The 26362-nt window shown below is 54.1% G+C and overlaps 2 protein-coding genes across 2 annotated transcripts; one reads left to right on the forward strand and one right to left on the reverse strand.

Moving 5' to 3' along the window:
• Positions 1–3782: 3782 nt before the first annotated feature.
• SLC2A10 (solute carrier family 2 member 10) lies at positions 3783–23022 on the reverse strand. Its single transcript, XM_047068269.1, has 5 exons — positions 22704–23022; positions 8788–10068; positions 8208–8330; positions 6092–6227; positions 3783–3861 (listed from the first exon to the last, which is right to left on the reverse strand). The coding sequence occupies exons 1-5, from the start codon at positions 23020–23022 to the stop codon at positions 3783–3785; spliced, it is 1938 nt and encodes a 645-aa protein (XP_046924225.1).
• TP53RK (TP53 regulating kinase) lies at positions 22972–25439 on the forward strand. The gene is made up of 2 exons (XM_047068463.1): positions 22972–23303; positions 24854–25439. Exons 1-2 carry the CDS (start codon positions 23021–23023, stop codon positions 25330–25332), a joined length of 762 nt encoding a protein of 253 aa, XP_046924419.1. The 5' UTR covers positions 22972–23020; the 3' UTR covers positions 25333–25439.
• The last annotated feature ends 923 nt before the right edge of the window (positions 25440–26362 follow it).

The following is a 26362-nucleotide window of genomic DNA, read 5'->3' on the forward strand; positions in this document are numbered from 1 at the left end:
TTTTATTTATTTTTGAGAGGGGGGGGGCAGAGCATGAGCAGGGGAGGGGCAGACAGAGAGGGAGACACAGAGTCCGAAGCAGGCTCCAGGCTCTGAGCTGTCAGCACAGAGCCCGACGCAGGGCTTGAACTCACGAACTGCGAGATCGTGACCTGAGCCGAAGTCGGACGCTTAACTGACTGAGCCACTCAGGTGCCCCAGTATAGTTTCTTTTTAAAATACATTTAAGCTGAAAAGCAAATCACTTTAAAAAAAAAAAAAAGAAGTATTAGGTGAGTAGTCTACGTAATGCCATCTGGCAAACAACAGGGAGGTACTTCGTGATGGGCCCACATATGAAAAGGCTGTGCCTGAGACTGGGGTTTGGGAAATGCTTCCCTGAAGCTATTCTGAGATTATCTGGGAGAAAGAGGAGAATTTCTCCCTCCCTGCCCTGAACATCTTTGACCAGTCCCTGTGTCTTTTCTAGTTGGTGCTAAAGACCCCTGATCGCCTAGCAGGTACCGCACATTCTTCGATTTCTTTGGTGTCCTCCCCCCCATTACGAACGGCCACCTGGTTCTCGCCCTCTCTAGCCTCCTCACCCAGGGCCAGACGCTCCTGGGGGCTGCTGGGACTCGACCATTTCTGAGCACCTACTACGGGCCCAGCTCTGAACTGGCGTATATCATCTCTAAATAGTAGGTAGTATCCTCCCCATTACACAGATGAACAACTACCCAAGTTACACACCTAATTGTGCCCGTACAACATGTCTGGGACACGAACCATTCTTCCCTCCATGACGCTTTCCTCCACGTTCAATAACACTCCCTCCAACTTACTCAAGTCATCCTGCCTTGGCTACTCGATTTGCTTGGCATTGACTTCCAAAAGCCGTGACCCTTTACAGAGATTACGCTGGGAGCCCCAAGAATCCAGACACAAGGGGGGCCTCAGAGGGAAAGGCCTCGAGAGCCGAGGCACGCACAGAAGGCCGTGAGTTAGCCACAGGCATGTTTTGTCCAGCTTAAACCCTATTTTTCACTTAAGCATCGATTGTCACTATTAACACATCGGGAAACTTGGCACCCAAGTCTGAGTTGCTGGATTTTCTTGAAAAGCCAGATGGTCGGGCCACGACAGGCCCACAGTCTGTCAGACGTCCCCTTTGGAGACAGCCTGTGTTTGCCTGGTTCCGAGGACAACACTCCTCCCTACTAAAACTCACCACAACCGGTTCCGCTCATTTACAGTCCCTGTCCCTCCGCTGAGTTTATGACCCTGACCAAAAAGCGGGGAGTCCGGTCTAGGACTGGAAAAGCATTCTCTATGCTGATAGGAATGGGGAATTGAGAGAGGCTTGAAGAGAGAGTTGGATCTGAACGGCCCTCCAGGACAACAGATGTGTGCGGGTGCAAATTTTAGCTGGGCTAAAGGATGTGTTCGTTGCACAGAAGTCACAAATAATCACACCCGGTTGTAAATATTCTTTATTACAAACTCCATACCCCGTCAATTAATTCCCACACAAGGGTTTTGCAGGTGGTTTGCCAAATTCTTGTATCCAAAGCCAACGATCACTGCCCTGCAGCCACGACTTGACAAGATCACACTAGGAATAAACGCCCGGCGACAGAGGAGCCCCCCTCCCCCCAGCCCTGAAGAACGAACGAGTGTAGTTTGGACATGAAACGCGGGCTGAAATTTTTGTTTACGAGGGCAAAGCAATGAAAATGCGGGTCAGATTGTGTTTGTTGTGTGGGGTAACAGCCTTCGAATACGGGAAGAATATTCCCTGAATTTGTCGTGCCACTCACGTGTCAGCCACAGACGCGACAGACGCGCTCGCAACGTGCGTTGCTAACATTGTATCCATCACGCCCTTAAGCCTGGGACGCCAAGGAAGCGGTAAGTCAAGCCCCCACTGGCGGCGCTCCCCCAGCCCCCCGGTGCCAAGACACCCCCCACGTGGGCGGTTTTGCGTGACCACGTGACGTCCTGCAGGCAGCATCGGGAGGGGGGTGGGATGTCCCCGTGTCTCTCGTGAGATACGCAAGGAACCTCCAGGGCAGAGCGAGAGGTAGCGAGATAAGGAAGTGATGGGTTTTTAGCACGTATTACTTTTGTTGTTAATAGAATTTATTGAAGTGTGAGCTTAAATAATTTAATTTCTCTAAATGGCTTTGTTCAACAACCAGCTGGCAAGAGTCCTGAAAACGTAATGACGGGCTCTCACGAGCTAGGCTGAGGGGCCTCCCGCACACCACTGGGTGCAAGAGAAGCATCTAGAACAAGAGGAGAGAAGCCGAGAGTCCAGAGTCCAGAGGCCACGGAGCAGGCACAGATGACCAAGGTCGTCCCACGTCAGCGCCCTGGGTCTGCGTTAGCTTTTCATTTGCCTCAGCATCCAGGAACTCATCTTTTTTGTTTTTTAATTTTTTAAGTTCTTATTTTTGAGAGAGAGAGCATGCATGTGAGCAGAGAAGGGGCAGAGAGAGAGGGGGACAGAGGATCCGAAGCGGGCTCTGTGCTGACAGCAGAGAGCCCGATGCGGGGCTTGAACTCACGAACCATGAGATCACGACCTGAGCTGAAGCCGGACGCCTAACCGACTGAGTCACCCAGGCGCCCCGGAACTCACCCTTGCCAGGCCCTTCCTCTGGTCACCTCTGGCCCGAGTTCCTTGCTTAATCTCTGACTCACCCCTCAGGGGCTGACCCTTAACAGTGTCTCAAAGGTGGGGGCCTCGGTAACTGAGGGTGACCAGAAACCCCCCCCCCCAGGCCCTGACTAGCTGGATGGGACCAGCTGAAGACCCTCCTGCAGTCAGACAGGGGTTAAATACACCCCCGGGGGCCCAATCATCCCCATTCTGTAGATGTGGAAACTGAGGCTAGAGGGAGTCGTTACCCAAGGCGACAGAGGCAACACCAGCATCCAGGCTTGTCAGCCTGCAAACCCATCTCCTTTCCGCAGAGCTGTCCTGCACCATCCTGGAAACAGCTCCCAGGGCTTGCTTCACACACCATGTCAGCTCTTGGATTCTAGTGCATACGATTCTGGAATTCTATTTACCATTCCCCTAATTAAAACTCACATCCCCTAAAGAGATGGCCGGTAGCTTGAGAGCAGGGCTCACGCTGAACCTGTGTTGAATTAGCAGCATTTAGAATTCCAGCTCATTGGCATCGGATGTGATCTTAAAGAACTCCTTGGTCCCGGTCCCCCATGGTACATATCGGGGAAACTGAGGCCCACGGTCATGTCGCGATGACACCAGGGAAGCGGGACTAGAACTCAAGCAGCCTCTCACCCAGTCTGAGCTGCTGGTGACTGTGGGGTCACACAGATCGTGACCTGAGCTGGCTCCCCTCTCACCGAAAAGTCCCAGCCGGATGGAAAAAGAGAGCTGAGAGTATAGTGTATCCTCATCTGGATTTGGGGGTGATGCCAAAAGAGACTTCCTTCCAGGACCGGTTCCTTAGAGGTTCTCTGAGAAAGCCCAAGGAGCAAAGGAGACTCCATGAGATGTTGTCAATATAGGTCCTGCAGGGACGTGCAGAGACAATGGGGAAACCGAGGCAAGAAGGCACATCGTCAGGGGCCCTCAGAGCCTGAGATTCAAAACGAAGACTTCTAGGTTCTCAAATTTTCTCCTCTTTCACCCGGGGCCAAACAGACCTCTTCTAAAGCATGGGTGACTCTTACAGGACCACCTAGAACCGTGCTCCAGGGGCCAGGAAGCTGGAGACTGTCTGCTAAAGCCATGGTTCCAGCACCTTCCCAGGCAGACGGATTCCTCAGGAGGCGGCAGCGACCTCGATGCGGGTGTATGGGATGCCAGCAGAGCTCTGCCGGGGGCCAAAGCTCAGGGCGAACCTGTCAAGGAGAGTCGCAGGGCGGAGGTGGCGGGGGCGGGGGGGGGGGGACAGCGAGTGTCTCCGTCTGTCTCTGATGTCAGGGCTTGATATCTGAACTCTAGGGACTAACCAAAGTGAGGACTGCCAGACCCTGTCAAAGCCCCTCACTTTGACCTGTCTCCTCCTGAGGTCATGGCAGACCCAGCTTCCTTTCCCCACAGGCTGGTGGCCCGGCCTCCGCCGTGTGACCCCAAGTTACCAGCCTGCACTCCCCTCCCTCAGCTGCAATTACGTCCTGCTTTAGCCCAAAGCCGGCTTCCACCTGCCTTTCTGCCTCCTTAGCTCCTCATCCCAGAGGAGGCGGCTGGAATCTTCTCCCAGGAAAGCCCGTATGGAAGAGATTCCAGGGGCTCCTGCTATCAGATTAAAGCCCGTTTCGTGTGTGTGTGTGTGATCTTTTTTTTTTTTAATGTTTATTTATTTTTGAGAGAGAAAGAGAGCGTGAGCGGGGAGAGGCAGAGAGGGAGACAGAGGATCCGAAGTGGGCTTTGCGCTGACAGATGTGGGGCTGGAACTCATCAGCCACGAGATCGTGACCTGAGCCGAAGTTGGACACTCAACCGACTGAGCCCCCCCAGGCGCCCCTAAAGCCCCTGTTTCTCAGCCTCCCCTGCAGGTGGGTGTCGCCAGGTTCTGTACAAAGGATGTGGGTGGAAGCGACAGGTGCATCTCTCCAACTGCGTCCCCCTCTGGCCCTCCCCTCTGCCGGGACCGTGGCGGCTCACCGTCCCGGGCTGTGTGGGAAAGGTAATACGGAAGAGAAGGTGGAACGAGCAGAGAGAAGGAGGCTGGGACCCCGGATGACCTCTCGGAGCACAGCTGCCTCCCCAGCCGTGTTCCGAGCAGGCAGATCCGTTTCCTAACTGACAGGGTTGGGCTGCTGAGGGGTCATCCAGAAAACAGGGGGTGTTCCCCTTGCAGAGAACAGTCAGGGGTGGGGAGGAGCAGGTTGGAGGCCGTTATACTGGACTAGTTCTGCGTCCCTTCGGGGACCAGGTTGGGTGGGACTTGGCAGGCCGGGCAGCTGCGGGAGGCGAGTTCTAACTCACTATTAGAATGACTTATTTTTAAAAAAATCGTTTAGGGCCTCCCAGGAATAGAATGGGCAGTCAGGTGCTGGGGACTCCTTTTACTACAAGAAGTAACCAGGGACATTTGCCAAAGGCATGTAGGATTACAGGTCCCTTCTGAGGCCCCTATTCCTCTCTTCGCTTATTTGAATGGCCTCAGGCCCCACGAGGCTGAGACTCTCCACTCCTCGCTATGATCTAAAGACCTGCCATGATCAAGCTCCTACCGACTCGGATGGTCTGATCTTCTACCCCTCCTGCCACCCTCCCTCCCTCTGCTCCAGCCACCCTGGTTTCCTCGTTGTTCCTTGCATATGCCAGATACGCTCCCAACCTCAGGGCCTTTGCACTTGCTGTTGTCTTTGCCTGGAATGCTCCTCCCCCTCATCTTTACATGGCTGTCTCCTTCTCCCGAACTTAAATCGCACCTCCTCAAGGAGGCCTCCCCTCTCTGACCACTTACTCTAATTTGGCCACAACGCCTTGCCCCTCTGTCCCCCTCTCTGTGAATCAGGCCTTCTCAACAGATTTCACTGTTTCCTTTTCTTCCAGCTACATATCACTCCCCACAATGCTCTTGTTGATGCCTTGATGGGCTTGTTTATTTTCTGTCCCTACTCTCAGCCTCCTTTCTGCTTGTTTATTTAAGTCCCTACTCTCAGCGGCTGTTTCCGAAGGCCCAGACACTGCCTGGCACAGAGTAGGGGCTTAATAAACACCCACTGAACTGAGTAGATTAAGCCCACAATTCTCTGTGTGTGACTTTAAAAGGCCACCGTTATAAAATTTTCCTCTACGCTTCTCTGATTCTAAGATGCTGCGACATTAGCATTTTACTATTCTAAGCTCATGTGATCCCATAACGGCATGGTTTTAAAATTCCCATGAGCCGGGCCTTAACGTCACATGAAATTCTGCTGTAGGTAGAGATCAACGACTCAAGGGAAACAGCTCCTGTATGAGGCCAAGACAAAACTGACCGCATCCAGGCACTAAGAGGGTCAGGAAGAGGAGAAAATCGCTCTCTTGCACGCAGAAAGTGTGAGGACTAAATCCTGAACTGATTTGCTCAGGATCTGCTGTGACTCTTTCCCAAGGCCCAGCCCCGTCCCCTCTCACCGTCTCCTCTGGAACAGCTGGTCTATCTCTGCCAGTGACTGGCCTTTGGTTTCGGGGACAAATACATAGATGAAGCCCAGGCCGAGGACAGCGGTCAGCCCGTAGAGCAGGAAGGTCCAGGACAAGCCGATAGTGCCTGGGAACAGGAGGGCGGGAGTGTGGGCAGGGGCCCAGCCCAAGCCGGGGAAAGGAGACAATGAGGGAAGGGCTTTGTTGAGGCAGAAACACAAATTATGTTCCAGAGCCATTACCATTCTCACCTCAGAGGCCGTGACCTCTGAGCAACCTCCCTGACCAGCTTGGCCTCCATTTAATCCCCAAGCCAGCAAGGAGAGAACTGGCCTGGGAGTCAGGAGGGCTCGGGGCCAGTTGTCTCCCTACCTGCTGGCCTTGGGAAGGACGCGTTGGCCCATATGTGAAATGGGGGTGGTCAGGGTATGATACAATTCTCATCACTCCCTCCCTCCCCCCCCCACCTCCCCATCCTCCCTCCCTCCCTTCCTTCCGTCCATCCTTCCTCCCCTCTCCTTCCCTCCCCTTCCCTCTCCTTCCCTCCCTTGCCTCCCCTCTCCTCTCGTCCTCTCGTCCTCCCTCTCTTCCTTCCTCCTTTCCTTCTTCCTTCCTTCCTTCCTTCCTTCCTTCCTTCCTTCCTTCCTTGCCTTCCCTCTCCTTCTCCCCTATTCTCTCTCAATTATTCCACATAAAGGGGATGCTCGAAGGCTGAGGCAATAGGAAGCAGCCTGGCTTCCCTAAGACTGGGGGTGGGAGACTGACACTGTGGGCAGATCCTTCTATCAGCCTTTCCCACAGGCCCCAGGGGTGGCTGTGCCTTTGAGGAAGAAATGCCTGGCTGCAGAAAATGGGAAAATAACTGAGCCCTAAGAACTGTGCCTTGGGGCTCACAGTGAAGGAGTCCTTCCCACTTTGGCCCCGGTGACCAGTGGCCTTGGGCCAGGAGCATCTCAGCAACTCGGAGGTCCTTTCTGGGTGTTCTCGGCCCAGAACACTCCCCCTCCCCACCCCCCCCCCCAACCCTACCATGGCTCAGACTGGGTTCGAATGCCAGGTAGGAAGAGATAGTTGTCATCCCAACTAGATAGAAGATAGAAGAAGCTGACAGGTGGGCATGAGCCTGTTTGAGCCGGTTTAGAATAAAAAAGCTCACAACTCTTATACACCCTGGTCTCAGACACATTCTCACTAGTGTGGGTGTAGACTGGCACCCAATCAAGCCTGGAGACTTTTACATCCTGCACCAAGTCTGATTTAGAGAATAGTTGTCTTGCCACAAGTAGGGACTTTTCAAAAACTCCCCTGCTTTAACGGTAAGGGCCTTTGGGTTACGGTGAAGAAAATGGGCTTGTTGGGGGGCGGGTACCAGAGCCCCACACTCAGGTCTCCAGACCCCCCCATTCCCCCCACCGGGGGCTCGTTCCCTCCCCTCCCACACCAGTCAGATGGCTTCCAGATGCAAGACTGGACGTTTCAGCTCTTCCCTCCTTCAGCCCCAACTCCCAACTGCCATTCAGGCCGGGCTACTCACGGATGGGGCCTGGAATGGAGTAGAAGCTTCAAAGGTCGTGTCTTCTCTCGTCGTGGTTGCCTTGCCTCCTCCCCCCTTCGCACTAGCCCTCCTTTGCGGAGCCGCCCCTCCAACCTCTGTCCAGGCGGTTGGGTGAAGCGGTCCCCCACCCACCCTGACTCCAGGGGGTGGTATACACCCCAGGACGGGCATCAGAATCTTACAGCCCTCCAGGCAGGGATGGGCATCCCAGGACTTGGGTCAGAACACCGGGAAAGAAACGCTCTCCTTCCGCGGGGGTGCCCAGCCACGACATCCGCAGGTGGCCGTCTCGGCCACCACGAGGCCGGGCTGCCTGGGAAAGAAGCCCACCGCGCGGCCGGCAGAGCGGAAAGAGAGTGGAAGCTGGTGACAGCTTTGTGGCAGCCCGTGGGTCAGCCTCCCGCTCTCCGCGACTTAAGACAAAAATCCTCCCTTTGGTTCATAAACTGGTTTGCACTGGGTTTTATGGCACTTGCACCCCCACAGGTACAGAAGCCCTGGCTTCCCGGATCTAGAGGGGACGGGACCTCGGAATGAGGTCACAGGACTCACCGATGAGGTCGAGGAAGGAGAGGCTGACGAGGAGGTTGCTGGCCCAGTTGAAGCTGTTACAGAAGGCGAAGGCTCTGCCCCGGATCTCCGCGGGGTAGATCTCGCTGAGGACGAGCCAGGTCACTAGGACAGGAGAGCAGGGCAGACTGGTGGGTTGCGGCGGGGACCGGGGCCTGGCACCCCCCGGTCCAGCGGGCAGCCCGCAGCCACAGAGTGTCAGCCCCCCCCCCCACACCCACTCCGCCCGCTGCCTCCCTCCTACTGCGGTAAGAACTCCTCCTGAGTAAACCCCGAGTGAGCTATCCAGGGGCAACATTCAGGTCTTCTGAGGCTTGAAGCTTCACTAATTTGGGGGCCTTTGTAAGGAAAAAAGAAAAAAAAAACCAACCAGGAACAGGAAATTAGGCCCCGCCCTCCGAAGGAGTGCCCACCAAGGGGCACGGCCAGTGGAAGCTTCACTGGCCTCACGCTCAAGCCACCTCTGGTGTCCTCCTGAGACCCTGACTGACGCGGTCCCCAACCTTTCCCGCTGGGTGGGGTAGAAGGCCGCAGAGTCACCTGGGAGAGAACCCTCACCTACCTGGTCCAAATCCAAAGGAGAAGGCGCTCACAAAGACCATCAAACAGACCAGCGCGGCCCAGTGCAGCAGGACGCGCTCTGGGGCAGGAGGGGGTGCCGGGGAGGCGGGGCTTAAGGCCGGCAGGGCCGGGGCCGTGGGGTCCCCAGGTCCGGGAGGAGGCTGGATCGTCTCAGAGGTCGACGAGGCCGGCCTCCCTTGGTTCTCACTGGTTGTCGGCGGTGGAGGGGGAGCCATGGCCCTCGGCAGGCCGGAGTCCCCAGGGAGGCCTGACAGCCTGGTGGCATTGGGCACGGCCAGGCAGCTTGGGCCGGAGGCCATGGGCACGGCAAAGCTGACAAGGCCTATGCCGCTGACCGACAGGGCCATGAGGGCACAGCCGGCCAGTAACAGGGCCCTGCGGCCCGCTCGGTCCACCAGCCCCATGGCAGTCAGGGTCGCCAGCACCTTCACGGCCCCGAGTCCCACGGAGGCCAGCACCGCGGAGGAGCCTCCCCGGAAGCCCACCGCCTGGAAGATGGTGGAGGCGTAGGACAGCACATTGGGCTGCCCCGTCAGCTGCTGGAAAATCACCAGCCCCAAGCCCACGGCGGTCCGGCCTCGCATGTTCTCCCGCGCCCTGAAGAGGTCCAGGAGGGAGGATCTTGGCCTCGCCGGGCCCGGCTTGGAGGTCCCACCTCCCTGGAGAGGAACGAGGTCCTTGGGCGCTGCGGTCTCGGCGGTGCCAGCAGGGAGATAAAGGAGGCTGAGCGACTGTAGGAGGGCAGGTGCAGCGGCCCAGCTGAACATATGCCTCCATCCCCAGGGGGCGCCAGCCAGGGCGTAGTTGAGTGCATAGGAGAGCAGGATGCCCGCGGTGACGCCTGCCTCGTAGAGGGACACCAGCACGCCCCGCTGCCGCGGCCCCACCAGCTCTGACACATAAATACAGCAGGCCATGGAGGAGAGAGAGATGGCAAATCCAGCGGCCAAGCGCCCCAGGACCAGCCAGGCCAGGGAGCCGGCCAGGCCTAGGCTCAGGCTGCCCGCCAAGAGCACCAAGTTGCTCCCAAGGATGGCTCGTTTCCTGCCATACTGGTCGATGAGGACGCCGCCCACCAGGGAGGCGAGCAGAGCCCCCAGCAGCAGACTGCCCACCAGGAGCTCCTGCTCCGAGCAGGACAGCCCGAAGTCCAGCTGCAATGGCAACAGGGCACCCGATATGACCGCCAGCTCGTAGCCGAAGGTCAGGCCGCCCAGCAAAGACACAGAGGCACACAGGGGCAGGAGCAGTTGGGGACGGCCTGGAAAACAGAAGTGACAGGAGCGGAGTCGTCCGGCTTTCCCTCCATCTGTCAACCCCTCCGTCGGTCCATCCAGCTACCCCGTCAGTTACCCGTCCATCCACCCGCCCACCCGTTCATTCATTCATCCATCCATCCCTCGCCCACCCATCCCCTCCCCCCTCCACCCATCTACCGTCATTCTCCTATCTGTCCGTTTACTGTTCCATCCGTCCACCCACCAATCCGTTCATCCCTCCGTCCACTCCATCTATCTTCGCCCGTCGAGTTATTAATCAATCTATCCATCCATCCCTTCACCATCCACTCCTCCATCCGTCCGTCTGCTCCCTCTACCACATATTCATCCGTCCATTCCCTTCCTCTGGCCCTTAATTCACCATCCACTTATTTACTGATGCACCTGTCCACAGACACAACCATTTTTGTATTCCCCCGTCTTTGTATTCCATCCCTTCTGTACCCGTTCACACACTTACCCATCCATCCATGCATGCACCCATCCGATCATTCAAAATTTTATTTATCTGGCATGTACAACATGCCAGACTGTGTTCTTGGGGCTGGCAGTACAATGGTGTTGTCGTTATATATATATATACATATATATATATATATAGCAGACATTTATATGTATATATATCTTCAGGTGGTGATAGGAGTCACAGAAAAAGCAGGGAATGTGGGTTGAAACTGATGGAGGAATTCAGTTTTATTAAAAAAAATTTTTTTTTCAACGTTTATTTATTTTTGGGACAGAGAGAGACAGAGCATGAACGGGGGAGGGGCAGAGAGAGAGGCAGACACAGAATCGGAAACAGGCTCCAGGCTCCGAGCCATCAGCCCAGAGCCTGACGCGGGGCTCGAACTCCCAGACCGCGAGATCGTGACCTGGCTGAAGTCGGACGCTTAACCGACTGCGCCACCCAGGCGCCCCAGGAATTCAGTTTTAAATAGGGCAGTCGGTTAAGGCTTCTCTGAAGAGGGAAGCTTTGAGCAGAGATCTGAATTGAGTGAGGGTGAAAGCCATGTACAATCTGGGAGAAGAACATTCTAGAGAGGGAACCGCAAACACAAAGGCACTGAGGCAAGACGGTTTTTGGTATGTTTGAACAATAACCAGGAATATTAATAGCTAGTGCTTACATGGCACTTACTAAGCGTGTCTTAAGAACTTTATGTGTACTTACTCGTTGAATTCTTACCACGATCCTAGAACATATTATTATTAGCATCATCCTTTAAGGCTCAGTGAGGGTAAGAAACCTTTCTCACGGTCACACAGCAAGTGGTGGCCGATGTCGCCAGAGAGGGCAGGCTCTTAATCGCTGTGCTCTCAGCAGAGGTCAGGGTGGCTCCGGTGACAGGAGATAAAGAGACAGGAGAAGTAGGCAGGGGCCTGATCACGTGGAACTTTTTAAGTCGTGAAGACGGTAATGAATTTCATTCTTAGTGGAAGGAGGCAAGTCTTTGAAGGCTTGAGCTGGGCAGAGAGAGGTGATCTATGGAGGTCACCAGCACATGTGACTCCGGAGCCCTTAAAATGTGGTCAATGTGATTAAGGAACCTCATTTTTTATTTTATGTAATTTTAATTAATTTACATGTAAAAATTTCTGGCTAGCAGCTACCATATCGGCACTGCAGTTACAGGTTACTCTTAATTCTTCTTTTTTAAAAAAAAATTTTTGATGTGTATTTATTTTTGAGAGGGAGAGAAAGAGACAGAGTGCAAGCAGGGGAGGGGCAGAGAGAGAGGGAGACACAGAATGTGAAGCAGGCTCCAGGCTCTGAGCCGTCAGCACAGAGCCCGACGCGGGGCTCGAACTCACGAACCGTGAGATCGTGACCCGAGCTGAAGTCGGACGCTTAACCGACTGCGCCACTCAGGCGCCCCAGTTACCCTTAATTCTTCATTCACATGCTTACACTTAGATATTTCTAGATGCATCTAGACTATTCCAGCAGTATCTATCTCACCCACACCCATGCTGGTCCTGACAAGAACATTGATAATACTACAGCCAGATTCACTGTTTTCTCTGGACCAGGCACTGCTTTGAGCACTTTCAGTGCAATAACACATTTGACTTAATGTAACTTCATGTGGTGGCTTTTATATTATTTATGAATGAATAAACTGACCACCAGAGGTGAGGTGACTTATCTCAGGTCAAAAGTAGCTGAGCCTAGATTCAAAGCCAGGCAGGCGGTCCACACCCTTCACCACTCCATTACAAAACCTTGGCAAATGGTGATTTTGCTCTCTTCTCTCTTGCCTCTACCTCTCCCCATCTCTGTCAGGCAATTTTTGTGCAGGGGAAGGAGTTTCATAGGTGGAAGGCTCACCCCCCATTTCTGTTCCCCCTTCTCCCTCCCAGCCCTGCCCCCTGGGAGGTAACCCCCTACCTTTCCCTGGCTGGCCCCGCGTTTCCTGCTCACGACCCGTGAACAAACCCCCTAGGAAGATTGTGCGACCCAGGTCCTGCCCTGTCTTTGCCTCCCTTTGCCCCCATCTCCCTCGGTTCCTGGAGTTCACTGGCAAGAGGGAAGGTTCTTTCCGGCCGTGTGAAGCAATCAGGTGAAAACAGAATTGGTTTGCCGTTTCCTCAGCTCCTCTTGAGTTGAAAGGGAACCCAGCCAAGGGACTCGGAGGCAAAGGTGACTATCGACAGGTTCCGCTGGAAAATGCATCAGGGCAGATTCGGGTCACGGTGGGAACAGCAGAACAGCAACGATAATAGTGAGACAGAATAGTAATGCTACCGGGTGTCATTGATAGAACATCTCCCCCACGGAAAGACTTTAGTGCCTTCTGTTAACTCATCTTCACAACCGCCCCGAGGTGGTGCAGGTGCAATTGTCCCCACTTTACAGATGGGGAGGTAAGGCTCAGACTCTTCTCACAGGCGGGAAGCAACAGCATCAGGCCTCCGACACTGATCCAAGTGACTCCCAGACCCATATACTTAAGAGCTCTGCTGAACTGACCTCAAGCAAGAAGGACAATCAAGGAGAGGCGGGGTGTGAGGAGAACAGGGGTGTAGGTTCAGAGAGGGAGGGGAAATACTGATACATTAGCCCTCAGGGAAACCCAAGTCACAAAGCATAGTGGAACGACGGTGCCCCAAGAAACCACGAAGGAGAGGCCCCAAGGAGTCAAGGCCATTAGAACGACGAGGGAAGCACATTCCCTTCCTAAAGCTTTCCATGGCTCCCATCGCCTGCTCGATCAGGTCCTTAGCATGTCATTCCAGGCCCTACCTGAGCTGAAAGCCCCAGCCGAACGCGTCGGTCACTTTCCCACCCCGGCTCTGTCCGCACCTCCCCACCTGCCTCCCACAAGCCCTGCACAACTGGTTCCCAGCACGCACCATCCACTTTCACGCCCACCTACCCCTCCTGCACTGCCTGTGCTCCCCACAGGTCCACGTATCCTTGTGGGTCCCAGCTCACGGTCACCTCCCAGAGGGGTCTTGAGTTGCACGTGTCGGGTATTTGGCAACCCCCCCCCCCACCCCGGCCCCAACCCCGTCCTCTCTTGGGGCTCTGGTCTTCTTTGCCCTTTGTCTCTCAATCTGCTGGTTTGGGCAGAAATGGCCGCCCCCACCTCCACCCCCACTGCCTCACTCCAGGGCCGTGGCCATGACCCAGATCTGAACAACCAGCAGGTTCCCAGGCCCTGAGCAGCGATGAAAACCACTTGGCTGAACCTGGGCCAGTGTATTTGCTCACTGTAGTTTACCTGCTTGGAGCAGTTGGGTGCCATCTTCCCCCTTGGTGGGGGCGGGTGGGGGGGGTGGGAGGGTTCCCATGTCTGAGGCCATGGGATTTTCAGTGACTACCTTTTTTCTTAATTTTTTAAAATGTTTTTATTTATTTTTGAGACAGAGAGAGACAGAGCGTGAGCAGAGGAGGGGCAGAGAGAGAGGGAGACACAGAATCCAAAGCAGGCTCCAGGCTCCGAGCCATCAGCACAGAGCCCGACGCGGGGCTCGAACCCACGAACCGCGAGATCATGACCTGAGCCTAAGTTGGACGCTTAACCGACGGAGCCACCCAGGCGCCCCTCACATCCAGCACTTCTAACGCCTTTCCCTGTTTATTTGTCTCCATGGTACTTCTCACCCTCTGGAAGAACAATATATTTTACATATTCATTGTTCTTCCTGACCAGAATATTGGCCCCCAAAAAAGAACAGGAATTGTTTGTTTGTCCTTAGCTGTCTCCCTGATGCCGAGGACAGTTCCTGGCATTCAGCAAATACTTGTTAAATAAACAAGATGATGGAATGAAGGAACTCTGGGGGGCTTAGGGAATCCAGAGAGAAAGGATCTGGACTCTTGGGTATTTGGAGACGTCTAGGGCCTGGAAGCGGCCACACTCCACAGCAAGTAGAGTAGATTCTGGCCCCCCAAGTTCAAGCTAGCCTGGGTTTGGGAACTGCTCTCCCTTGCTATGAACTATCCGTCTACATATAGGTTGTATGTGAAGCTGTCTCACACTGGAGGAAATCCCTTAATCCCCTAGGCCCCTCCCTGTGGAGGACAGGGCTTCCCAGGGAGAGAATCAGGGAGTAGAGGAAGGGGCAAGAGGTCGGGTTTGGGGTAGCTGTATCACCAGCTGCACGTCCCCGGGAGCCTCCCCTGGGTGACCCTGGAACAGCGTCTCAGCCAGAAGTCACAATGCTTTGGGGCCCTCCCCTACCGGAGATCTGCCCTGGCTTTCCCTGAAGCTCCAGGGAGAAGGCGGAGCAAAACTGAAATATGCAAATACCCTTACCTGGGAGGCTGGCCTCCAAACGTCCCAACACAGCTCATACTTAGGGAGCACTCACCACCGCCGGCCAGACCGCCACTTCTGGAAGCTCTATCTGTATCAGCCGACTTAATCCCTACAGCGAACCTATGACATGGGCCCTGCTGTCATTCCCATTTGACAGATGCAGCAACCGAGGCACAGAGAGGTGAAGACATTTGCCCAAGGGGGCAGTTTTGTAAGTGACAGAGCAGAGGCTCACCTTGGCCAGTCTTTGACTCCAGAGTCCCAACACTGGGTGTGATGAAAAAGGAAAGCTCACGTTAAGTGACCGTTCACCGTGGGTAGGTGGGGGGCCGAGCCCTTTTTGTGCATTTGCTCGCCATTTTCACGGCTGCCTTGTGATAAGCGTCTTGTATGTGGGTCGTTCCATAGATGAGGAAGCCGAGGGCCAGGGAGGTTGACGAGATGACGGACCCAGAAGTGGGAGAACGGGAGCTGGAACCCAGGTCTATACACAGGACCCAATCCCTGAGAAAGGGAGCCCGGGAAAGCAGCATGGGGTCTCTGGGGAGGACACAGCCCGGTGCCAGTTCGATTGTACCTCTCTCCTTCACTCCCACTCAGCCCCAGTTCTGTCCTTAGGTGATGTTCAGTCAACAGCTGTTGAATGAACTTAGGAGGCAGCAAAGGGGTAGGAGGGGCAGGTGCAAGGGACCTGGGTCAAGCTGAGTGTTCTTGGGAGGACCTCTCTGGGCCCAGGATTCCCTCGGGCTCTGGGGCAGTGTGCCTTGAGGGTTAAGAGCATGGACTCTGGAGTCAGAGCTGGAATTGGTGATCAGTTGTGCCATGACTCTGCATGAGAGGCTGGGTGGTACGGTGCTTAGGGATGCAGACTGGAGCCAGAGTGCTGGGGTTCCATCCCAGCTTTTTTACTCCACAGCTGTGTGACCTCGGGCAGCTCCCTTAACCTCTCTGAGCTTCCCTATCTACAAATGTGGCTATTAGTCATATCTGCATTGGATGCCTGTCTAGCTTACAGCCACTGTTAGCTATTACGATTCTCCACAGAATGATCCAGAGTTGAGTTTTTAAAACACAATTAGGGTCATGTTCCACCCCAGCTTAAAAGCCTTCTCCAGCTTCCCCTGTCATTCGGAATAGAATTCACACCGCTCACCATGGCCTACAAAGGCCTACACAGTCTAGCCCCTTGCCTAACTCTGACCTCCCTCCCACCCTTTTCCCCTTGCCCACTGTGCTCCCGCTACACTGGCCTGACCATACCAGCTCACTCGTGCCTCAGGGCCTTTGCACCTGCTATCCCTCCCCCTAGAAGCTCTTCTTCCAGATCTTAGCACCGGTGCCTCCTCTGGCAGGCCTCTGCTCTCTCCCTGCCTAAAGAAGCCGCCTCCCTCTCCGGTATCACATGACCTTATTTTGTGTGTTCCCCCCGCATCCTATCACTCCTGGCGGTTATTTTATTCATTTACTTGCTCATCCAGCTTCTCAACTGGAATGCCAGCTCCATGGAAGAGAGGACTATCGTCTACTTTGTTCCCCGCTGAGTCCCACAGTAGAGGGACGAATGACGGAGTGACCACGCGACATGGAGATCCTAGTCCCCTGTAGCAACAAAGAAATTCTCTATTCCCCTCCCACGCACCCACCCAGCCCCAGTGCTGGATTCCAGTCTCCCGTCTCCCTCATTGAATGTCTCGGAAGCAGAAGTTTTGCCCGCGTTGCTCACGGCAGCGTCCGGAGGCCTGGCAACAGAAGTGGTCAGCAAACTGATGAATGAATTTGCTCCTTTCGGAACCTCGATTTCTTTATCTGCAGGCTAGGAGCGGTCTCACTGGCCGGGGGTTGTTGTAAGGCTTGGAGCGGTCAGGAGAGGGCCTGCCCTGGGTCCGCAGCTCAGTATCAAGTAAAGAGCACTCTCGGGTCACTTTTTTCTGGGCAGAAAGGAGCCTGGAAGGAAGAGCGCCCGCGTCCCCTCCCAGCGCGCAGCCAGCCAGGCCCGCGGTCCCCACCCGAGTGGGTGGTTGGTGGGGGTGGGGACGGTGCAACAGGGGGCGGGGCGCGCACGGATGGGGTCGTCGGGGCTCCCCCGCGGCAGCGCCCGATCTCCACTTACCCATGGCGAGCTCGACTCCCGTGCGAGCGGGGGCGCCGGAGCCGGGGGCGCATCCCCCGCCGGAGTCCCCGCCTCTGTCGCCCGACAAACTTTCCGGCCCGCCTCCCGCCCTCCTCCTCCCCGCCCGCCTGTCCACAGCGCCACCGCCACGTCGGCCGGGCCGGCCTTGGCCCCCTGTGCGGGACCATCCCGGCCTGGCTGGGGTCCCCACCCACTGTGCTCTTCCTGGCTCCCGCCCACTGTCATCCCTGTTGTGGGGGACCCCCACATGCTCCTCTCCCCTGTGCTCCCTGCAGCCCACATTACTAGTCTGGCCTCTCCAGCGTGTATACACACACACACACACACACACACACACTCACTCACTCATGTGTCTACTGGGACCGGGACACTCACATACCTGGTTCAGCCACTCAGACGTTCCCTGGATTCCCTGACCCTTCACTGGACAGTTGGGACAGTTGGGACACCTCCCAAGTACCCACAGGCACTGTGGTGGGCCTTAGCCACGGGCTGGAAGAACAAGACAGACTTTTTCTTTTTTTTTTTTTTGGTAATTTAAAAAAAAGTTTATTTTGGGGCGCCTGGGTGGCGCAGTCGGTTAAGCGTCCGACTTCAGCCAGGTCACGATCTCGCGGTCCGTGAGTTCGAGCCCCGCGTCGGGCTCTGGGCTGATGGCTCGGAGCCTGGAGCCTGTGTCCGATTCTGTGTCTCCCTCTCTCTCTGCCCCTCCCCCGTTCATGCTCTGTCTCTCTCTGTCCCAAAAATAAATAAAAACGTTGAAAAAAAAGTTTATTTTGACAGAGTGAGAGAGCGCACGCAAGCAAGTGGGGGAATGACAGAGAGAGAGAGAGAGAGGGGGAGAGAGGCTGATGCCGGGTTCAGCCATGAGATCATGATATGAGCCGAAGTCAGACGCTTAACTGACTGAGCCACCCAGGTGCCCAAACAAGACAGATCGTGTGTGTGTGTGTGTGTGTGTGTGTGTGTGCGCGTGTTCTTGTGGAGTTTGCTTTCTCGTGGGGGAAGAGAAGTACATGACCTCAGCAGCCAGAGACGCACCAACAGTGATTAGGGCTGGGCGGGGAAGGAAACCAGGCTGCTGGGTATACAGGCCCAGGTGGCTGTTCCAGCTGGGGGCCTGGGACAGCTGCCCTTAGGGGGGATATCTGAGCTGAGACCTTAGGTACCAGGCAAAAGGAAGGGCAAAGGCGAAGGCCTCCATGGAGGGAGCTTGTGGAGTATAAAGAACAGAAGTGAGGCCATCGTGTCTGGAGCACAGGGGGAGGTGGGGAGAGCGGAGAGTGGAGGGAGATAGAGCCCAAGGGAGGGGCTGGCCAAGGCCAGATCGGTTAAGGCCTTGGGAGGTCAGGGTAGGGAATGTGGATCTTATTCCAACGGACACAGAAAGAATCGGGGAGGTCCAGTGGGTTACGGGGAGCAATGGCGGAAACGGGAGCACCCGAGTGACGGAGGCTGGTGGGAGGTGAGAGAGAGGCTGATGTGGACTGAGGGAGTGGAGGAAAGTAGGAAGATGGCAGATAGACTCAAGAAGGACTCACCGACTGGGAGAGGAGCAGCTTGGGACAGAGCTCGGTTCTGGCTGTGCGACAGTTAAGGTCCTCATTAGGCATCCATGTGGAAATAGGTAGGCAATTCCATATATGAGCTTGGAGCTCTGGAAAGGAGCCAGGCTGGGGACACCCCACTAATGTTCCTTCTCGAGCAAAAATGCACGTCCAAGGTCAGCACTCACACGGCCACGGGCTTCTCCAAACTCTCAACGCGTGTTCACACAAACACACTCGTCCACGGGCATCCACAGCCACACTCTCACCCAGCAGGGATCATGTGCACACACACGCACACACACACACACACACACACACAGACACACACACACACACACACAGCCATCTCAGCAAAAAAAGAAGCATCGACAACTCCTTCTGAGCCAGAGGACCCTTGTACAGTTCTCAAAATAATAATGCCTGGGGCAGTTTGAAACATGGCTCCAAAATTCTTTGTTCCATCCGTTGAAATCTAAGTGGGCTTGGGACTGCTTCAACCAGTAGGTGGCTCCAAGTGGCCCTGCGTTGACTCCTGAGACTGAGTCACTGGGACAGCGCCACCTGGAGCCCTGCTGATCTCTGTGACTTGCATTAAAGTCATGAGGGTGGGTACGTGCTTGCTGCCGGCCTCTATCTCCCCTAGAGAATAGAGAATCCCTCTTCATTTGTTTCCCCCAAATGAGAGAGGAAATTATCTAATTGGTCCTTTGGGCAAGCATCTTCACACACGGCTTCCCTTGAAGGTGGGCAGGACCTATTAATTCATTTCCTAGACAGCAAAATGATGAATGTCATCTTAGAGATTAGGTTATAAAAGATGGCAATTTCCATCTTGTTCGTCCTCTCCTGATGTCTCACTCACTCTCTCTGATGTCAGCTGCCCAGTGGAGAGGTCCAAATGGCAAAAGGTGAGGGTAGCCTCCAGGCAATAGCCTGTGAGGAACTAAAGCCTGCCACTAATGAAATAGTCACACCAAAAAACAAAAAAAGAAAGTCTGTGACGATACAAAAAAAGGGGCACCAGAACTCATAAAAGTTGGATTTTCTCTGCTCTGAAAAGTCAGAGAGGGCCTCCCTGAGGAAGTGACATTTGAGCTGAGCATGGAAAGATGTCTGGATGGGCTGAGGCAACAAAGGGAGGGAAGAGCACTTCTGGCAGAGGAAACAGCAGGTGCAAAGGCCCTGTCGCAAGAGGGAACCTGATAAGAATGAGAGACTGAGAGCAAGTAAATGTGTTTGAAGATCAGAGAGCAAACGGGAACTTGGTGGGAGACGAGCCTGGAAGAAGGACATAGGGTCCCACGCAGGACCTCGTGGGTCTTTAATCCTAAACACAATAGGGAGCCGATGAAAGGCTTTAAGCTAGGTTTTCCTACCATAGGAGCCAGAACCAGTCTGACCACAGCAAGCTTGGGACTTGCAAATATGTTTGTACAGTGGATTTCCCAAAGGAGGGGTTCAGACAGATTTGGTAACCATGGAGATGTCTATGTGGACACTAACAATTATGATAATGAAGCCACAAACTTGGGAAACCGGGCGTTATAAATAGAATTTGTTCCGGGTGAGCTTTGAGTAGTCTGGGCTGACGAAAGGTGCTGGAAACCACACTGTGCCAACACAAAGGGTCTGATGTCTGAAAAGGTGGCTCGCCCTGTGTGTGAACGGCGCGCACGGACTGCAGAGCTGAGGGCTGGTGCCATAGCAACCCTTGGACGAAACGGCCTTTCTTCAGTATTTCAAACAGGGTCCCGATGATGGGAGAAGTAAAAGGAACATATGCAGCGTTGTCTGCCATCCACACCCTCACAAGCAATATCTTATTTAATCTTAATAAATAATTGCCACAGTAAAACTAATTATCCTCGCTCTGAGGATGATGAATCTGAACCTCGGAGAAATGATATTTGTGCCTAGCTCCCTTCCTCCTTGCTTCTAGAGCAGGTCTCTGTCTGTCCAGGCCCAAAATGCCAGATCCTGGGGCGCCTGGGTGGCTCAGTCGGTTGAGCGTCCGACTTTGGCTCAGGTCATGATCTCGCGGTCCGTGAGTTCGAGGCCCACATCGGGCTCTGTGCTGACAGCTCAGAGCCTGGAGCCTGTTTCGGATTCTGTGTCTCCCTCTCTCTCTGCCCACCCCCCGGCTCATGCTCTGTCTCAAATATGAATAAACGTTAAACAATTTTTTTTAAATGCCAGATCCTTACTTTTCCCACATCGTCTGCAGTTACAGCAAAGGCACGTGGGCCAGTCGTGGCCAATGTTCTGTAGAGGAAGCCCGGTGTGAGAGGAGGGATGTCCAGCGAAGGGTTTTTTCCCAAATAAAGATGTAGAGGACATAGCACCTCTCTTCTTTAGACAGATGTGTTTGTGTCTTCATATCACGTGTAGAGCTTTGGTGGCCAGCTTATGACAATAAGATGACAAGTGAAGGGACCAAAGCTGAGGCTGGCGAAGGGCACGAGGGTAGAAAGATGGAAAGACCTTGGGTCCTTAAAATTAAAAAGTGACTGAAGGACGCTTGGGACCCCTTACTTCCTAAAATTTTGTTCCGTCAGATAATAAATGAGAGTATTGTTTACCCAGAGTAAGCTACTTAGCTGACCAATCTGCTACTTTCAGCTTAAAATATCAAAACTATGGCAGTCTAGGGGCGCCTGGGTGGCTCAGCCAGTTAAGCGTCAGACTTAGGCTCAGGTCACGATCTCACAGTTCCTGAGTTCAAGTCCCGCGTTGGGCTCTGTGCTGTCAGCTCAGAGCCTGGAGCCTGCTTCGGATTCTGTGTGTGTGTGTGTGTGTGTGTGTGTGTGTGTGTGTGCCCCTCCCCCACTCATACTCTCTCAAAAGCGAATAAGCATTAAAAAAAACCCACAAACCTATGGCCGTCTACTAATTGCACCCTGTTCTAATTCCTCCCCTACTTCCTTTTAGTAATAATCTCCCCAAGTTTTAGCTGGGTTCACGGCTGCCCTGCTAGAAAATATGTCTTCCAGCTTCCTTTTCAGCTTCGGGGGCTCTGCGACTGCGTTCTGGCCAATAGGATGTGAGTGGAAGTGACGTGTGGAACTTTGGATCAAGTTCTTAGCTGCCTGTCCTCACCCTCATCCTCCTTCTTGCCAGCTGGAAGTGCTGGACAGCTGGGATAGACTCAGAGAAGGTAGCAACCGGTTGAGGATGACCGATCTATACTTTTACATAAGAAAGAAAGGAAGCTCTCTCATAATGAAGCCATTATTTTTAGGTCACTGTGTTATAGCGACTTATCCTGGACCCTCGCAATAACCAAAACACACAGGCATTCAGTGGCGGTACAAGTCAGGGTTCTTGCTGGAAGCCACACAAACCACCTTGCTCCAGTGTTTGAGCACGGGCAGCCAAGACGTGGAGTAACAGAGGGTCTTCCAAAGTTCAAGGTGGGTGTGGTGTTGCCCCTGGGACACAATGCTATCGGGAGGCCCCTTCCCTCTGAATAATGGATGCCGGGAGTCAACTTGATAGCTATTGTATGAAGTCCTCCCTAAATAATAACAGCTTTAATCTATGGAATGCTTATTATGTGCCTGGAAATAGTCCCATGGGTTTTACCTCTAGTGACTCATTTAATCCTCACAAAGCCCTCTGTGATATGATTCACAATCTTATTTTGTAGATGAGAAACTAAAGCATAGAGAAGGTTCAATAACCTGCTCTTGCTCAAACACGCTAAGCACACTTCTCCCCCGGGGCCTTTGCACTTGCTGTCCCCTCTGCCCAGAATGCTCTTCTTCCAGGCATCCATCCACAGGGCTCAAACGTCACCTGTTCACAGAAGCCTTCTTCTTTTTGCATAGAAGCCTTCTTAACTGTCTTTTTTTTTTTTTTTTAATGTTTATTTATTTATGACAGACACAGAGCACCAGCGGTGGAGGGGCAGAGAGAGAGGGAGACACAGAATCTGAAGCAGGCTCCAGGCTCTGAGCTGTCAGCACAGACTCTGGGGCTCCAACTCCGGAGCCCCGAAGTCACGACAGAGCCGAAGTCCGATGCTTAACCCACTGAGCCACCCAGATGCCCCTTCACTACCTTATTTACTATCTTACCGCTACCCACTTGCCGCCACCCTCCACTCCACCAGGGTGACCATATAATTTATCACCCAAACCAGCACGCTCCGAAGAGCCAAGAGGGGACACAATCGGTAGGTATCCTATTTCCGGAAAAGAGCCGCAGAACGGGGGGCAGTTCCTCGACTCCCGACCGGGAGGCGGGGCCGCCTCGGCCCCTCGGGCGGCTCTCCGCGCGCTGCAGGCCAGAGCCCGGGAGGTCGCAGCGCTGCCTCCCGAGCGCCGCCGAGGGTTTACGGAGACAGCCGAGGACGTGGGAGGCGGGGCCACGTCCAGAGGCGGAAGCGCCGGCGCAATGGTGGCCGAAGAGGGCCGGAGGGGGTGACGTCACCGGCAGTCTCCGGAGAGAGCCGACGGGCCCCGAGCGGCGGCGGCGAGGCGCAGTCATGGCGGCCGCCTGCGCCGCGGCCGCTGGGAAGAGCGAGGATCCGGCGCCGGAGGCCGCGGCGCTGGCCGCCGCCCGGGAGCGGAGCAGCCGCTTCTTGAGCGGCCTGGAGCTGGTGAAGCAGGGCGCCGAGGCGCGCGTGTTCCGCGGCCGCTTCCAGGGCCGCGCGGCCGTGGTGAAGCACCGCTTCCCCAAGGGCTACCGGCACCCGGCGCTGGAAGCGCGGCTCGGCCGGCGGCGGACGGTGCAGGAGGCCCGGGCGCTGCTCCGCTGCCGCCGCGCAGGTGAGGCGGCCCGGCCCGGCCCGGGGAGGCCTGCACCGCGCGGCCGAGGCCCTTTCCCGAGCGCCGCGCCTCGTTTTGCCTCAGTCTCTCTCTTTGCACCCGCCGCGTGAACTTCAGTTGGGAAGTGTCGGCCTTTCTCCCCCGCCTTCGTTCATTTCATTCTTTGGCCTTGGCACCCGCGACGAGCACGTGTCCCGGAGCCGTTGCTCCTGGTTCAGTTTCCGGCTCTAACTGTCGCTCGGCGTTGAGCGCGCCGTTTATCTGCCCCGCGCCTCGGTTTCCCCATGTGCACCGTCTCCGTGTTCGATCATTATCTTTACGTTCGTGACTTTTAAGAAGCAGGTGTGATTACAAGTACGAACTCGCTGCGGAGGCTGTCGGGGTTCCAATACCGACACGACCGCTTCCCATGTAGCCTTACAACAAATTATTTACGCTCAGCCTCAGTTTCCTCCCCTGTAAAGGGGAGTCATAGTATGTTTGAGTGCGTGATTGGTACGTAGCGCTCAGTAGATTTTAGACTCCGTGAACTTGTATATTGACTTTTTCATTAAAACACCATCGTCCACCACGGTATATCCCTTGTCCTCAGATGAGAAACTGAGGCTCAGGCGGGGGAAGTAACTTGCCCAAGGTTGCACAGCTAGTGAGTGACCCAGCCAGGCTCCCAGCCCATAGCCTCTGACTCAGAAACATCTGGCTTTTCAGTTTCACACATCCTTTCTTTATTAATATTCGTTAGGCACTTGCTTTACCCCAGGACATTGTTAGGTGCTGGGTGAGCTGGAGGAAATTCAGTCGCCAACAAGCAGACAGATCTCTTGCCCTTGCTTGGATATGATGAAGCTATTTGTGTGTTCCTATTTTCAGTTTTCATCTGCTCTAGGATGTAAGGTCCACTAAGCAGGGATTGGCTGCTTTGTTTCCTGCTGTATCCCCACTGATAGGTCTCCAGTATCTAGAAAAGTGTGGTGGGCCCAATTGTCGTTCAATAAATATTCATTGAAACTCGAATTCAATGAATTCTTTGCATTACTGGAGGTATTGTTCCCACATTATGGAAACAGAAACAGAGGCTGAGAATTGATGTGACTTTTAGGTCATACAACTAGTAAAGGAAGGCAACCAGGATTTGAACCCTGCCTTTCCGACTGCAAAGATGAATCTCTCAGCTAGCGCACTGCTTGGCCTGTTTGTGTCCTAGTCAGGTAGAACGACTCTGACTGGGCGATGCTTACCCTTCTAGGTCTGTGTTTTGTTTTTAGGGAGTAAGTATGACAAATGCAAACCAGTCATAAAGGGTAGAAAGGAGGAGGGAGTTTTGGCACTACTAAACTTAGCTGTGGGGTGGCTTAAGGCGCAACCCTGCAGGGCATGAGCCGGGGAAACTTCCAGATGAGTTAAATTGTACTATTCTGCAGCATTCCTAATTTTTTTTTTTTCCCTGAAATAAGCAGATATGCACTGTAAAAGTCTGGCTCAATCTTTGAAAATTAAGCTTAACATGAAGAGAGAATCTCATCCAATAACGATTTGTATCTTGATTGCAGGGATATCCGCCCCCGTTGTCTTTTTCGTAGACTATGCCTCCAACTGCTTATACATGGAAGAGATTGAAGGTTCAGTGACTGTTCGAGATTATATTCAATCCACTATGGAGACCGAAAAAACTCCCCAAAGTCTCCTCGGCTTAGCCAAGACGGTTGGGCAGGTTTTGGCTCGAATGCACGACGAAGACCTGATTCATGGTGATCTTACCACCTCGAACATGCTGCTGAAACCCCCCGTGGGACAGCTGAACATCGTGCTCATAGACTTTGGGCTGAGTTTCATTTCTGCCCTTCCAGAAGATAAAGGAGTCGACCTCTACGTGCTGGAGAAAGCCTTCCTCAGTACCCACCCCAATACCGAGGCTGTGTTTGAAGCCTTTCTGAAGAGCTACTCCACCTTCTCCAAAAAGTCCAGGCCGGTGCTAAAAAAGTTAGACGAAGTGCGCCTGAGAGGAAGAAAGAGGTCCATGGTCGGGTAGAAGAGTCTGACAAGTACTGACGTGCTGGCCATTTGCGTCAAAGGGAATTTGAAGGAAGGCTCCGAATATGAGATTAGACCTAAATAAAGGCATGGAGATCCTTTTGAGTGCTGTCTGTGATCATGCTTGTTCAGTGTCATTATCATCTGCGGTCGGCTGTTCTCAACAGCTTACTGTGGACAGAAGACAAGCTCTAGGCAGAATTGGGTATTTAAAAGAAATCTAGAACAGGCTTCCTCTTCGGCCAGGCCGCGTATATGTCAGGTACCTGGGCAATGGCATTGCAGGACGTTGAACCACGTGATGAGAACATTACTCTTCAGTCTTTTGGGTGATGTGGGGACAGAGTCTCAGTTGGTGACGGATATCTTTTTTTTTTTTTTTTTTTAATTTTTTTTTTTTCAACGTTTATTTATTTTTGGGACAGAGCGAGACAGAGCATGAACGGGGGAGGGGCAGAGAGAGAGGGAGACACAGAATCGGAAACAGGCTCCAGGCTCTGAGCCATCAGCCCAGAGCCTGACGCGGGGCTCAAACTCACAGACCGCGAGATCGTGACCTGGCTGAAGTTGGACGCCCAACCGACTGCGCCACCCAGGCGCCCCGGTGACGGATATCTTTATCAACCCGCTAACCCAGCAGTTTTTTTGTCGTGTACATGACATATTCCCGCTGAAACCAATATAATGGGATACAGCCAGCATTTTTTTTTTTTTTAATTTTTTTTTTTTCAACGTTTATTTATTTTTGGGACAGAGAGACAGAGCATGAACGGGGGAGGGGCAGAGAGAGAGGGAGTCACAGAGTCGGAAACAGGCTCCAGGCTCTGAGCCATCAGCCCAGAGCCCGACGCGGGGCTCGAACTCACGGACCGCGAGATCGTGACCTGGCTGAAGTCGGACGCTTAACCGACTGCGCCACCCAGGCGCCCCGAACAGCCAGCATTTTAAACATGAACTAGAGGGGCGCCTGGGTGGCTCAGTCGGTGGAGCGTCCAACTTCAGCTCAGGTCATGATCCCACGGTTCGTG

This window comes from Lynx rufus, unplaced genomic scaffold (genome assembly GCF_022079265.1).
Source record: "Lynx rufus isolate CCGP_SWC_20201006 ecotype Redwood Valley unplaced genomic scaffold, mLynRuf1.p SCAF_8, whole genome shotgun sequence".
Lineage (NCBI taxonomy): Eukaryota > Metazoa > Chordata > Mammalia > Carnivora > Felidae > Lynx > Lynx rufus.